General features: G+C 46.7%; 1 protein-coding gene across 1 annotated transcript; it reads left to right on the top strand.

The window, feature by feature from the left end:
- Positions 1 to 12,228: 12,228 nt before the first annotated feature.
- On the top strand, positions 12,229 to 14,870 carry LOC147962246 (uncharacterized). Its single transcript, XM_087534110.1, has 10 exons — positions 12,229 to 12,322; positions 12,419 to 12,568; positions 12,647 to 12,800; positions 12,888 to 13,083; positions 13,181 to 13,279; positions 13,382 to 13,635; positions 13,718 to 13,793; positions 13,906 to 13,991; positions 14,526 to 14,607; positions 14,712 to 14,870. The coding sequence occupies exons 1-10, from the start codon at positions 12,229 to 12,231 to the stop codon at positions 14,868 to 14,870; spliced, it is 1,350 nt and encodes a 449-aa protein (XP_087390236.1).
- The last annotated feature ends 693 nt before the right edge of the window (positions 14,871 to 15,563 follow it).

Here is a 15,563-nt window from a genome sequence, read left to right as displayed (position 1 = left end):
AGTCCTGGGGATCTTTTCGTCTCGAGTCTAAGACAGTTACTAGTCCCTGCTCAAGCTTAATCTCTAGGAGAATATAGTGGTAACTACACACACATGCATAACTCATCAATTACATTACTATAACCTTGACTAATATATAAGGGAAACCGAATACGCACAAGACAGTAACACTCACTTGAAGTTGTAAGGAAAGAGTATTATATCTTTGTTTTCATTTATTACCAACGATCGTAGCAAGTTGGCCTCGGTATCTGCGGCATGAAATTTAACCTGAGTTGCATCTATGAGATATGTGTTAATGAACCCAATATCACCGACTTGTCTTTTCTTCAATTCGGCGATCTTCAATCTGCATAATATAGTGAGGATGATTATAAATACATGCAATGAAAGAGCTGAGCTATATAGAGAGACTTAATGACAGAAGTAGTACTACTTACAGACAGTAGCAGGTGACCGTTGTTTTATCGAGGGCCAATTGATTGAAAAACTGAAAGAACTCCTCAAATGGAACAGGCAACAGTTCAATTCGAACGAGGTCATGCTCCTTTTTAACTTTCACATACAAAGTACTCCTCCCCCAGAGTCTCTGCAGATTTTCAAGTACCAATCATGCAATCTTCGCATCATCGTTGATAGAGATCTTTCATCTTTGACGAGAGGCTTCCCGTACTCGTATCTTTGTATCTGCACCTTCATGGGTTCATAATGTACATCGTCGGACAGGTAATCGCCAAGATTGCTATAACCGGGCACCATCCTCGGATCATTAGCGACGTTGTCGCTAGGCACCTTGAGCGGGGGGCACGATTGCTTTGCTTGTTCGCCAAGCTGGGCAATTTGTTTCCCAGCTCGTCGTTCTTTCAGCCTTTGATCACTGACAGTACTTCCCGACCGCTCCGCTTCGGCAAATTCCTTTCCAATAATGCGCTCATAGTTTCCTTGCGGCGGAGACTTGGGTGGTTTTGTCAGGGCAGCCAGAGTGCGCTTCGCTTTCACCGGATCTACCTTCTCCTCCGGAGGTGGATGTTTCTTTGCTTTCACCCCTTCAAAGAAGTTCCTCAATTCTTCTCGCGCGATCTCGGCGTTCTCCTCCGGGGTCCTCTCGTATGGTAACTTCTCTGGAGTCTTCAGAGAAGGACCGAATCTGTATGTCCTCCCGCCTCTGGCTGTACTGCTAGACGCCGGCAGAGCAGGCGGAGTGGTTGTCTTCTTTACTTGCTTACGAGGCGGAGGAGAAGGACTACGACGCGCCGGAGCAGCCGGAGCGGCGGCAGGTCTCTTCCGCCCTTGCTGACGAGGCGGAGAAGGAGGAGCCTGGCTGCTCGGGCGCGTCGTCACAGGCGAAGAAGGAGGCGGAGTGCTGCCACGCGCCGAAGAAGGAGCCGGTCGAGTGCCCTGATCGTCACTCGCTGGAGGAGGAGGCGGTGGAGGAGGCGGGGTGCCCTGACTCGCCGGAGGAGGAGGCGGTGGAGGAGGCGGCGTGCCCTGACTTGCCGGAGGAGGAGGAGGAGGCGGAGGCGTCCAATTCGGAAGGTTGATGAGCTCCTTCCGCCATAGGCATGGAGTCTTCAGAGCAGACCCCAGCCTAGTCTCCCCTTCACCGGTAGGGTGGTCAAGCTGGAGGTCCTCAAATCCCTCCATTATTTCATCCACCATCACCCTAGCATATCCTTCTGGAATCGGCCGGCAGTGAAAAGTTGCGCCGAGTTCAGTAGGATAAACAGAGCCAACAGCCGCCTTGACCTTCAAATTCATCCATTGCGTCATAAGGTGGCAATTTTGAGATTCCGTGATAGCATCCACGGGATAGCTGGCAGGAGCCGTCAAGGCATGCTCCGGCTGAAGCGGCTCGGTGGAAGCCACGCTGCTTCTCCGCTGAGATGGCGGGGTAGCTTCGGGGGAAGCTTCGGCAGTACGTTTGCTGCGATTTGCTTCTCGTTCCTCTATCGCTTGTACCCTTGCTTGCAGCGCCTGCATTTGGGTCTGCTGCAATTTTTTCCTCCTCCCCTGGGATTTGTAACCGCCTGCGTCCGGAAACCCAACCTTCCACGGAATGGAGCCTGGCGTGCCTCGTGTCCGTCCAGGGTGCTCAGGATTCCCGAGGGCCATTGTGAGCTCGTCGTTCTCTCTATCTGGAAAGAACGTCCCTTGCCGCGCTGCTTCGAAATACTGCTGAAGCTTCCTGACTGGTATGTCCATTTGATCGTTCGTCCAAATGCACTTCCCTGTTACAGGGCCCAAGGTTCCGCCAGCCCCGAAGAACCAAGTCCGGCAACGGTCTGGCCAGTTAATTGTCTCTGGTCCGATCCCTTTATCAACCAGATCATTCTCAGTCTTGGCCCACTTAGGCCGGGCTACGAGGTAGCCACCCGACCCCGTGCGATGGTGATGCTTCTTCTTCGCAGCATTTTGCTTGTTTGTCGCCGACATCTTCTTACTCTTTTTCGATGTCTTGTGGGCCACAAATGCGGGCCAGTGATCTCTGATCTTCTCATATCTGCCCTTTAATTCTGGTGTCTCTTTATTTTCGACAAACTTATTCAGCTCTTTCTTTCACCTCCTGAATAGTTCTGCCATCCTCTTAAGAGCAAAAGACTTGATTACTTGCTCTTTAACTGGCTTCTCTGGATCATCCTCTGGCGGTAGGGTGAAATTTGACTTCAGCTCAGTCCAAAGATCATTTTTCTGCATATCATTGACATAAGACACCTCAGGGTCTTCTGTAGCCGGCTTTAACCATTGCTGGATGCTGATCGGGATCTTGTCCCTAACCAAAACCCCGCACTGAGAAACAAATGCGCTCTTTGTCCGAAGGGGTTCAATCGGTTGGCCGTCGGGCGCGATTGCTATGATCTCAAACTTTTCATCCGAGCTCAACTTTTTCTTCGGGCCTCATCTCTTTACCGAAGTTGTGCTCGATCCGGAGGGCTAGAAAAAAGAATAAAGACTTAATTAATATGTGTACATACCAAAACAATGAATGCATCAATTAGCTAGTCAGCAGAAGCTTAACTAATATATATACCTGGCCGGACTTGGTTCGGTCACCGGAGACGTCATCATGGTCTCCTTCTTGCACCGGCATTGGGTCACCGGAGCCGTCCTCATGGTCTCCTTCTTGCACCGGCATTAGGTCACCGGAGCCATCATAATCATAGCCAGCTGCTTCCAGACCATCGGTGTCGTTGAGAAACAACGAGACGACAGCATCACTTCCTCGTGCGATTATGTCCCCCAACAACTCTTCTTGTACTTCGTCTTGGGCGGTGTCCATAGTTTCTACAAATAATGACAACATGGCAATTATTATTCAAACATGACAGATGGATATATTAGTGGCAAACGTAGAACTAATATTAATTAGTGGCCTCAACGCTGCTTCTCTAGGGTTTGGGGTGGCCTCGACGCTGCTTCTCTAGGGTTTGGGGTGGCCTCGACAACGCTTCAAGGATAAAAAAAGAAGAGGAACAAGAAAAAAAGAGGAGAAGAAAGAATAGAGGAGTAAAGAACTCGTCTATTCTTTCTTCTCCTCTTTTTTTCTTCTTCTTCCTCTTTTTTTATCGGGAACGAGGGTCGTCGAGGGTCACCGAGCGGTAGAGGAAACCCTAAATAGCAAGTATCGTGGGTGTGAGATACATGTGGCCGTCGGTGTCGGACACTACATCCACGTCCCACAAGTGACGTGGGCGTCGAAGCCCGCGCCACTTGTGGGACGTGGATGTAGTGTCCGACACCGATGGTACATGTATCCCACACCGACGATACTTTCTATTTAGGGTTTCTCTTTCTTCTTCTCTTTTTTTTCTTCTTCCTCTTCTTCTCTTCTTTTTTTCTTCTTATTCCTCTTTATTTTATCGAGAACGAGGGTCGTCGAGGGTCAGGGTCGCCGAACGGTAGAGGAAACCCTAAATAGCAAGTATCGTGGGTGTGAGATACATGTGGCCGTCGGTGTCGGACACTACATCCACGTCCCACAAGTGACGTGGGCGTCGAAGCCCACGCCACTTGTGGGACGTGGATGTAGTGTCCGACACCGATGGTACATGTATCTCACACCGACGATACTTTCTATTTAGGGTTTCTCCTCTACCGCTCGGCGACCCTCGACGACCCTTGTTCCCGATAAAATAAAGAGGAAGAAGAAGAAAAAAAAGAGAAGAAAGAATAGAGGAGAAGAACTCCTCTATTCTTTCTTATCCTCTTTTTTTTCTTCTTCCTCTTCTTTTTTTATCCTCTTCTTCCTCTCATGTTCGACGACCCTCGACCCCTCGGCGACCCTAGACCCCCTCTCGACCCCCTCATGTCGAAGTTATCGGGTAGGGGGTATATCGACAACGACATACCCGATACATACATACATACATATCACATGCATCCATACATATATGAACAAAATTAATATCTACTAATTAACAACCTACAGAAAAAACTAATACATATAGGAAGGAGAAGAAAAAAGAAGAGAAGAAAGAATAGAGGAGAAGACTTCCTCTTCTTCTCCCTCTTCTTCCCCTTCTTCCTCGCCTCTCTCATGAATGTCCGAAGTTCTCGACCCCCCCCCACGTGTCGAAGAAAAAAAAGAAGAAAAAAAAGAGGAGAAGAAGAAAGGAATAGAGGAGAAGAAGAGAAAAATAGAATACTTCTTTTTCTTCTTTTTTCTTCTTCTTATTTATTTCTCCTCGTCTTCCTCTCCCCTCTCGGCGACCCTAGAGCCCCTCTCGACCCTCGACCCCTAGGCGACCGTCGACCCCTCTTTTTTTTTTTCCTCTTCTTTTTTATCCTCTTCTTCCTCTACCGCTCGGCGACCCTCGACGACCCTCGTTCCCGATAAAAAAAGAGGAAGAAGAAGAAAAAAAAAGAGGATAAGAAAGAATAGAGGAGAAGCTCCTCTATTCTTTCTTCTCCTCTTTTTCTCCTCTATTCTTTCTTCTCCTCTTTTTTTTCTTCTTCCTCTTCTTTTCTATCCTCTTCTTCCTCTCATGTTCGACGACCCTCGACCCCGATAACATTTTTTTCCCCGATAACATTTTTTTCTCCGAGAGAGTTAGTGTTCCCGAGTGAACCGGAGGGGGACATTGGTCATATTGGATTCGTCATATTTTCTACGAATGTTCTATATACATACATCCATCGATATCAATCCATACATACATAGACATCTACATTATATATGAACAAAAAAATATCAAAATTCATCATACATACATCTACAGTATTATGCAAATTAAGGAGCATGGAAGGAAGGAAGGGGGGAGGATGGGGCGGTAGCTACCTCTCTCGGAGGGATCGGGGAGGAGACGCGGGCGGCCGGCATCGGGGGCGATGGCGACGAGGAAGGGCTCAGGGTCGGCGAGGGCGAGGGCGACGGCGGGGCGCGCTCGGGGGCGGCGGACGGGCTCGGGGGCGCAGGGGGTGCTCGGGGGCGGCGGACGGGCGGCCGGCGACGACGGCGAGGTAGGGCGCGCTCGGGGGCGGGGCAGGGGCAACGGCGGCGACGGCGAGGCGCAGAGGGTGCTCGGGGGCGGCGGACGGGCTCGGCGGCGCAGGGGGTGCTTGGGGGCGGCGGACGGGCGGCCGGCGACGACGGCGAGGTAGGGCGCGCTCAGGGGCGGGGCAGGGGCAACGGCGGCGACGGCGAGGCGAGCAGAGGGGCAGCCTGGCGGCGTCGTCGGGGCGGGATTGAAGAACTGAACCAAAATTTTCACAAGTGCTGTATATATAGACAGAGCATTGGTCACGGTTCGTGGCACCAACCGTGACCAATGCCCCCCTTTAGTCCCGGTTGGTGCTACCAACCGGGACCAAAGGCCGCCGCTTCCCGCCCTTTGGTCCCGGTTGGTGGCACCAACCGGGACCAAAGGCCTTGTGCGGCTGCGGCGTCGAAAGTTTAGTTCCACCTCGCTAGTTGAGAGGGATGCGCAGTGGTTTATAAGCCCCACTGCCGCACCCCTTTCGAGCTTCTCTCCATTGCAGGCTTACGGGTCTATTTGTCACTGCTATGCCTGTGGGCCTACTGGGTCTCCTGCGGGACTGAATCCTGGCCCTTTGATGGGTTTCTAGTCGTATTCAGGCCGTGGGGGCCCAGTAGGTGGCATTTTTTTGTTTTTTTATTGCTTTATTTATTTTGTTTTTTGCTTTATTTTTTAATTCTTTATGCTTTTAGTTTTATAAAAATTATAAACTTTTTGTTACTGCCATTAGTTTTCAAATTTGAAAACACTTTTTTTGTTTTTTTGTTTTCTTTGTTGCTTTATTTATTTTATTTTGTTTCTACTTACAACAGAATACTTATTGTTGCTATTTTTTCCAGTTTTTTTGTTTTGTTTTCTGCATTATTTATTTTCTTTTGTTTTTTGCTTTATTTTTTATTCTTTTTGCTTTTAGTTTTAGAAAAATTATAAACTTTCTATTAGTGCCATTTTATTTTGTGATTAACTTTACTATAAAAATAGGTTTTTCCTGTTTTTTTGATTTGTTTTTTGCATTATTTATTTTCTTTTATTTTTTGCTTTAATTTTTAATTCTGTTTGCTTTTAGGTTAGCAAAATTATAAACTTTTTGTTAGTGCCATTAGTTTTAGAAAAATTATAAACTTTCTGTTAGTGCCATTAGTTTTCAAATTTGAATAGGTAAAATTTGAATTCTTTGAAAATTGTTTGAATCACAAGTTTGTGATTAACTTACTAAAAAATGAGAATAGATGCGCTTATAGAGTAAATTTCTATGAATTTCAGAGAAATTCACTATGAATTTAGGTTAAACTTTTCTCTATTAGGGCATCTATTTTCACTCTGAGAGGAGCTCAACAAGGCAGAGAGGGAAGGGCTTATAAACCGGTGTGAGCCCCCTTCGGTTGGCGTGGTGGGACTAAACTCTGCCCGCAATGAGGACCAACCCTTTAGTCCCGGTTTGTGGCACAAACCGGGAATAATGGTCATGGGCCAGGGACGAGGACGCCGACAGGGGCGGATACCAAAACCATCGCACTATAGAAGATGCAATAATAAAAGTAAGAAAATAATACAAGTATCTATGTAAACATACAAGTAAGAATATTTTTCCTTTCAGAAAGAAGATAAGAACAAGAGGCTCACCACGATGGTGCCGGCGATGAGCTCGACGTGGGTGATCGACAACGGTGAAGACGGGGACGGGGCGTGATGGACCGCTAAACCTAGACAAATATTATGGAAAATGGAGCTTGGAGGTCGAGCTTGGAGAGGAGAAAGCTTAAGTAGTGTGGCTCGGGCATTCCATCGAACACCTTGTGTGCATAGGAGGTGAGCTAGAGCACCACCAAGCCCTCTCCCCCTCGGCCAGAGAAAAACAGAGCACTGGGATGCTCTGCTCGCGAGCGAGGGGTATATATAGGCACCTCATTGGTCCCGGTTGGTGACATGAACCGGGACTAAAGGGGAGCCTTTGGTCCCGGTTCAAGCCAGCAACCGGGACCAATGGTGGTGGGTCAGGAGCGAGGCCCATTGGTCCCGGTTCATCCCACCAACCGGGACCAAAAGGTTCAGATGAACCGGGACCAATGGCCCACGTGGCCCGGCCGGCCCCCTGGGCTCACGAACCGGGACCAATACCCACATTGGTCCCGGTTCTGGACTGAACCGGGACTAATGGGCTGACCCGGCCTGGACCAAAGCCCTGTTTTCTACTAGTGCCAGCGGGTTCACATGTTCGCCTGCTGCACCAGCATTGTGATGCATGATGGATGGGAGGCTCGAGGTTACAGCTGATGGCTATAAAAAATTGATCTATCTACTACAGCCACTACACATGCGAGGTGCTCCTCCACAGGCGAGGCAGGTGTTCATGCCATTGTGCAGACGATATGAAGTAATGGATTTAAAGATTTTTTTGGCATACTAAAATAAATTATTTCAACGGAGTATTGATAACTATCCATTTTAATTAACTCGGGCTTATATTAGCGAGGAGTTAAGCATGGGTTGCCCTTCGGAGGATCAATTGGAAAGTATACTTCTTTGTTTGGTGTACTCAGCGTTTCGATGAGCCTGCCTAGAGAGCTATGTCGCTGTTAGTATTTTTGTATTGCAGCGGGCGGCGCGGTGGGCGGGCCTCATCGAGCGGCAGAGCATTGTTGGCACTGGAGGGACATGTGTACTAGTGCTAGGACATGGACATGCTGCTGTGTAGCTGTGCTAGCATAATATTATTTTTTTGTAATGATGTCAAAATTCACGTGCGAGGGAGGAGGCAGTCCATGACGGGATGTTTTGCCACAGACTACGATGAGGGACGCATGGGCTGGAGTTAATGTTGGTTGTACTGTTATCGCATCAGTGAGGAGAGGAGATGGATTTTTTGAGGAGCTTGTTGTGGCATCGGTGCTTCTATCAATTGCGCTCTTCCCAAGAATTCAAAATTTGGTGAACGGATACACTTGGAGCCATTGTGGTTCAAAATTCGAATGAAATGTTGTGGAGGGAAAGAGAGGAATTTCGGTATTCTATTTATAGAGGCGGAGGGTTTCTCTGAAATCACTCCAAAGCAGGAACAGATGGCCCCTCCCAGCAGCGCCAACATGCACTCTGGTGTAACCACGTCCGAGGGTTCCACTTTGGCGCCAAGCTCTATCATGGACGGGCGGGAGATAGAAAGTGGCCCCAATGGTCGCTCGTCGTCCTTGGCTACTGCAGATGACGAGGTATTATTCTAACACATCCATGAACAAGAAAAAATGGAGATCTACCATAACATATGTTCTCGTGTTGTGCCATGTGTGACTTAAAACAGGGGAGCGTGCTCCGCCACTGTTGGGCAAGGTCCAGTTCTTCGAGAAGTTGTTGAGCCTGATAATTATCCTCATGAAGTAAGAAACCTAAACATTTCTTGAAAAACACTGATGGTTTCAGTTGTGTTCTAAACAATTTCCTGGTGTTGGTTCAGATGATTGTGGTTGGCGATGTGAGCCGGTTGGATTAGGGAACCGCGATTTTGATCTTTCATGGCACCGGCACGTGTAGAAGGGAAGATGGAGATTGATATTTGTGATCACGAGTCAGGGAAAGGCACTCTCAGCCACGGCCAGTTGGAGGATGACGCAGAAAGTCCGCCCACAAAGCGTCAGAAGCTGTGATTTATCAGTAGTAGCTATAAGAATTAAGCTAGATGGAGAAGTTTGTTTCTCTGGCTATGTCTAAACTGTGATGCAAGATAAACTTGTAGTAGTAATCTATGTACGCACCACATGATTAATGAACGTTTGCTTTTGGGTCAACATTAGCCACACGTGAAAAAAATCCCTAAATTATTTTTCTGTTCATGATATTGTTGAAAAAACAAACAGATTGTTTTTTCATTAGCCAAGAAAAGGTTTTGTCAGCGTGTGTGTCCAAGGATGTGCATGTGTGATGCCACAATGCACGTGTTGTGGGGGTGATTTGGCCACGGAGAAAAGGACTTGTCTCGGAACTTGATTAATTAATCCATAAAACAGTAGTATCAGGAGTCAGTGACCATCTTCCATTAATACGCAGGGGGAGTGGTTGGGGCATGACTATAAGGCCAGTTCTTTTCGGCGATTTTTCCAGAATCGTGCCCCTCCCCAGCTTCTCCCAGAATCGTCGCTCCATATTTTTTTACAATCCTATCTAGTTAATGTCTAATTAGTTAGGATTGTAAAAAACATATGGAGTGGTGATTCTGAGAGAAGCTGGGGAAGGGGACGATTCTGGTAGAATCGCCCAAAAGAACTGGCCCTTAAATACCAGAAGCTGGACCAACTCGACAGCCAGTCCACCGCACACACCACCCCCGAGACTCTACTTTGGGAACCGCCCTGCTTTAACAGTTGATACTACTAGTTGGAAGGAAGCAAAGGTTGGTTATCCTTGTTCATTGTCAATCCTCTTTCAACTCCTAGAAATCGTCCTCAATGCATGTTTTGATCCTTTGTTTTCTTCTTGAGCATAAGATCTATGTGTTTAAATCCTCTCTTCCTTGCTTGTTGGTGTTTTTCAGATTTGTTGCTGCTAGCTAGCCATGGCACGGGGGCGACCCAAGGGCAGCTCACCGGCGCCATCGCCGTTGGCCGGAAGTTCAACTGTTGCTGCCTCTTCAATGGCGGCGCCTAGGAGAGTCCCAATTGTCCAGACCCCATTCACCTCGATTGCGTTGCAATCGCTGGCGGGTGAATGGAACCCGGAGGTTAAAGACGTGTTTGCGGAAGTAGGTTTGGGAGAGTTGTGTACGATTAGGGTTCTAGGGAACACAAACTGAATCTTTTCCATGTCTTTGATCTCCAAGATAGACCCAGATACTATGAAGATGGACATGGGTGATGGAACATTTGTAGATGTCAATGCCAGTGCTGTTGCTAGAGCAATTGGTCTTCCTAGCGGTGGTATGAAAATAGACATTCAGGGGGGGGGGGCGTTGCCTTGCAGACTGCGAGCGCCTGCTTGGTAAGGTGCACGCCTTACTAGGCACTGGCATGCCGAGGTCAAACAATATTCCAGTTCATCATGTTAAAAAGATAGTTGAGGGAGCTAACAAGGTAGCCATTGAGGGTGAAGAGCGCACCACCATGAAGGCCGCCGTCGCGCTAGTAGCCAGCTCCACTTTTCTTGTGCCGAGGGGTGCAACTGCTAAAATAGCAAATGAGCTCTTACCTGTAGTTGCCGAGCCAGACATGATATGCGAGTATGATTTCTGTGACTACATTCTTGAGGGACTAACGGAAGCTGCACGGAAGCTTAGAGATGATCTGGCAACAGATCCGGCATTTGTCGTGCTTGGCGGGTACCTTATTGTGCCACAGGTGATTTTTTTTATCAAAATGCATGTTCTTCCTATTGCGCTTGTTTCTTCTTGTTTGATATTCTCATTTCAATGAATGTGGAATGCTAGATCATATGGTTGGACTACCATGAGCATGGTGTGGAAGGTGTGGAGCAGCTGCCACTGCCTCGCATATCTAGTTATTCAGATGTGCTATTGAAGGATCTCATCCGCAAGCACGCCGCAAGATTTGGAATAGAATGTGGTCTTGATGTAAGTTAGAAACAAAAATGTTCTAGCACATGTGTTTCTCTTGCTTCTCTCCTTTAGCATTCAATAGATTTTCTGACATTTATCTTCTCAGCTTGCGGATGTGGCCCGCTCTCCATCAATGAACATTCCACGGTCAGTTCCAGTTGGGGGGGCATGGAAGTGCTGGAGGAGCAGATCCGATGGGCTCTGGTGGTGCAGCGCAGTGCAGAAACAACACAGGCCATCGTGGACCTGTATGGACTGATGAGGTATTGTGGCCAGAGTAAATTTCTATTTTCTTCATGTTAGATGTTAGTGTTGGTCAGTAGTATAGTTTCTCACACACATTGCCTTGCTTTGTTGAACATATGATAGATTCTGTCAAGGCTGCGTTCGAGTTCCAATTCCAGCGTAGGGAGGCATAGTTTCTCAAACCTATTGATTCCATCAGGGAGAAGGTTCTGGAAGAGATAAAGGGTCTCTCTGTGGCGACAAGGGAGAAAGAAATGACAGAAACTCTTGATTTCTTCGTGGATCACGTGAAAAAGCATGCAGCTGTGGCGGCAGTCTTCCCAGTGGAGATCCCAACTACACCTAGAACGGCATCGGCAACAGGTGATTCACAGTTCCCTTGTCTGGAAATGAATATGCACTTCCATAGTATGATGTGCTTTTTTTGTTTTCTATCTGTGCCTCCTTACATAGGAACAAAAAGCATATAGTTTACTAAGAATTTGTTGTACTGCTGTAGTGGTGGAGGAGTTAGCTGCTTCTTCAAGGGAAGCAACTCATGCCATGATGGCTGTGGTTGTTGGTAACCAAAACAACTTTGGAGTGGGTCCAGCCGTAAACACATGTCCAGATGGTAGAAATGAAGAGAAGCCTGATAATGGAGAGGTGGGGCGATCTAGTGCTCGGGCTGCTATGCCAGGTGATTACAACATCCAAGATTAATTCCTGAATCTTATTTATTTTGCACCTGCTGATTAGTTTGACTTGTTGTTTCCAATTGTTGGTGTGGTACAAGACGCTCATGCAAGTGATGATCCAGAAGACAAACCAATGATTATTGATCGCAAGGGCAAGGGGAAGGCGATTGAATATCCAGGTTAAACCCTTAAGACGGTCTTGTATTACTTGTTTACTTCACTCATCACAAGTTGTTCATGACTTTTGCCATGGATTGCAGTTGGGGCACCACAAGCCCAGTGTCAGAAAACCATGCACGAGCTCCTTGGCCCATCTTCTGCACGTGTAGCTGTACCGGCAGCGGCTCCTCTGGTTGACACATCGATTATGTGCGCAATGACTGAAGGTGCGCATTTATATCTGGCCCAAATCTATATCTTGCTTGCTAATTTGTACTAACCAAATACTGAATATCTACATCAATTGTTTCATTTGAACAAAGATGCTCTGCCAGCACCACTTGCTACTGGAGTGGATGGAGCTACAGCTAGTGTTCATGCAAGATCGTCCGCTGTGTACACTCCAATTAGAAACAAGAGGCTATATGTGTCTGACATGGATCAAAGCCCATATTTGGCTACTGCTCCTTTGGGTAATTACCAGAACTGAATGTCTATGCAATCTAAAACAATTTTTATGCCTCTCTGATGTGCATTTGGTGACATTGCAGCAGTCATTCATCCAGACGCTTGTCTTGTGCCGGACCCTGGCTATGGGTACTCGCATTTCAAGCTAGAGCTGGTACAAGTTCAGTACCCTGATCACATATGTGATGAATTCTACGAGAGTGTCATGTTGCTGACTTGCTCTGATGGACTTGGGAGGTGATATTTTTGAAAACTTGTAAATGTGATTGGTTTGAGCAGAAGACCAACAACTGTACTGACATAGTTTTGGGAATTCCATTGCAGGGTTTGGTTTGAAAGCATTTGGCCAACTCCGTTGAAGCTAGATGGTAACAAAATGAAGTACCAATACAGTTTTAATGGAGATATGGGTTACAATGGTATGGAGGCATGGGTTCGTGGCTTCAATGAGAGGGAGATTATGATGATGGAGAGGGTTGGCCTTCCTCTCTGGAGGGGGATTGTATCTCCTGATGTGCCGGTAATACCATAAAACTGCAGATTTACTCTGTTAGGTTGAAATTTGTGTATCATATTCATCTAACTTTTTGATCATGATGTTTGTTGCTCTGGCCCAGCTGCACCTTGAGAATCCATACACTCGCGAGGCTATGGTAACTTTGCGTGCTTTACTGTCTTCCCAGAACATTGGATTTCAGCTGAGGCTATGCGGGATGGTAAGTGTGGTTATCTGCAAATAATGTTCGGGTTAAGTTTATGCAGAGAATCTTGTGCATGTTGTTGAATCTAATTGTTTGTGCCTTGTTTGAGCATTACAGATCATGGCTCCTATATCAATCACTAGGGAGTGGTGCCTATACGTCTTTGACATGAAGCTCAAAAGACTCAACGTGCTTGATCCGGTTTATATAGAGCACACCAAGCATCAGTACAGAGACAAGCATTCATCCATAATTTGCAACATGGTTAATGGTTTGAAGCATGTTGGGGCTATGCTTGCTGACGGATGGAACATGGATATCTCGGATTGGCATGTGAGGTACAACAAGAACATGCATGTTGCATGCGGCAGGTAATGTCTCCAGTAATAGTAATGATAAAACAAATCTAACACATAGTTGTCAGTGTTTAATGCCTTTCTTCTTTTCTTTCAGCGGGGAGTCTGCCGGTTATATTGCTTACTATGCTAACAACTTCAATGGTACACGTCTGGAGCACGACGTGCCACAGGTACAATGCTAGGGCTGCAAAAAACATTAGTTTGCATCTCATGGTTCAGTTTCAAAAAATCTGACAACAAAATTCCAATTGTTCGCTTGCATTAGGATGGTATGCCGGCCAGGAGGAGGAGGATGTGTACGAGACTATGGCGGCCAAAGGGAATTCTACTCCTAGTCCAGGAATCATGGAGCAAGCGACAATGGAAGAGTAGCTCTTGATGCAGCGAGGAGTCGGATTTGTCTGCGGGTTTAGGTTAGACGCAACCTGCAGGATAATCATTTTGGTGGTGCGGACGCTTTCATGGATTAGCGAGATTGAAGTGTGCTTGCTAGCACGAACTTGGGTTCCTTTAATCATTTTGGTTGTAATATGTCAGTTAAGTTGATGCTGTGAACGAACCTCCCTGGAGAGGAATCCAGCCATGCATGGCTTATGATTATAAAATGCATGGGCATGTACAACGTCTTCCTTTCCTTGTTTGAATTTTGAAATAGCCATTGCTGGCTATTGACCGTTGCTGGTTGGGTGCATCCGTCTATAAGTATCGCTTTCCTCCTTGCCAACCTCTCAAGGAGTTTAGCCACATCTAGTTGTTCTCGTCGCTCCAATGGCCTCCTCTAGCTCTTCTTCCTCACGATCTCGTTATTCCGCTAGTAGAGTTCCAGGTGCAACAGTGAGATCGCCGATAAGGTACCGGCAAGGTCCGCTAGACTACGAGCCATATGACCCGTGTGAATGCAGGCCGCCTAAGAAAGCAGCCATGTGGATCTCATGGAGCGACGAAAATCCAGGGAGGCGGTACAGAAGTTGTTACTATTCAAGGGTAAGTAAGCTCTAAAACATTCTCTGAATTCCACATTTGGATTTCCTTTTCATTTGTCGTGTTCACGAAAATTTGGTTCTTGTTTCCTTTTCGGATGTTTGCAGAGGAGAGGTTGCCAGTATTTCGTATGGCATGATGATCCAATTGATGATCCGTTCCTTAAGCAGCTGGTACTGGATCTGAGGGACCTAGTGTGGATGCTTGAGAGTTTGAACTCGAACCTGCAGGATGCTACAAGGAACGCTGAAGCTCAAGTTGAATAGCTGACTCGTCGTCTCCGTGAAGCTAATGAGCCATTGCATGTGCAACCCGAAGCTGTGGTGCCAGTTGTGTTGCCGGATCAGAGGTTCAAACGCATGGCCAGCGCTATGTATGTGTTGCTGGTAGCTCTGTTTTGCTACATCTTCCTCAGGGTTTACTAGATGATTCCGTTTACGAACTAGTAATATCTTAATCATGTTCTATGTGTTGGTGTGAGTGTGAGTGTGATATTTAGTGCATAGAGAATCCATCCCAGCCTGAGCCTTAAGATTAGTGGTGTGAGTGTGAGCGTGACCCCGAGGGCATGCCGAATGTATCCCAGTATGTGTCACAAAATTCGTAATTTCAATGCATTGTTGTTTGAAACGGTTAAGAGTATTGGATTGTGTCCAAGAAAAAAAGTCGCTTACAGTCGACCTGTTTAGAATGGGAGATACATCATAAATTGTTTCAGTTTAAATGTACATAGAAAATGCTAAGATATAGCATAGAAATAATTCAGATGACAAGGAAAGAGCCCTTGAAAGCTTGGATGGCATCATGTGGGATTAGCGACTCGTTTCCTTGGAGACGCAAGACCTCATAGAGCATGAGGTTCTTGTGCATGTCCATGTTGGCCTGTGAATTAGATTTCTGAATTAGCCCAAAGTTCAGTAACAATAATTATTGGTATTAATGTAATTCTTAAAAAAGGC

The sequence above is a fragment of the Triticum urartu genome, chromosome 7A (assembly GCF_056163025.1).
Source record: "Triticum urartu cultivar PI428250 chromosome 7A, HENAU_Tu73, whole genome shotgun sequence".
Lineage (NCBI taxonomy): Eukaryota > Viridiplantae > Streptophyta > Magnoliopsida > Poales > Poaceae > Triticum > Triticum urartu.
The sequence above is the reverse complement of the archived record's forward strand: the minus strand, read 5'-3'. Positions and strand labels throughout refer to the sequence as shown.

Excerpts from the sequence above, each read along its gene's own strand:
- LOC147962246 (XM_087534110.1), top strand. The coding sequence starts at position 12,229 with ATGCACGAGCTCCTTGGCCCATCTTCTGCACGTGTAGCTGTACCGGCA. Across the intron at positions 12,323-12,418 it reads TATGTGCGCAATGACTGAAG|ATGCTCTGCCAGCACCACTT; the intron begins GTGCGCATTTAT and ends ATTTGAACAAAG. Across the intron at positions 13,794-13,905 it reads TGGAGCACGACGTGCCACAG|GAGGAGGAGGATGTGTACGA; the intron begins GTACAATGCTAG and ends TATGCCGGCCAG.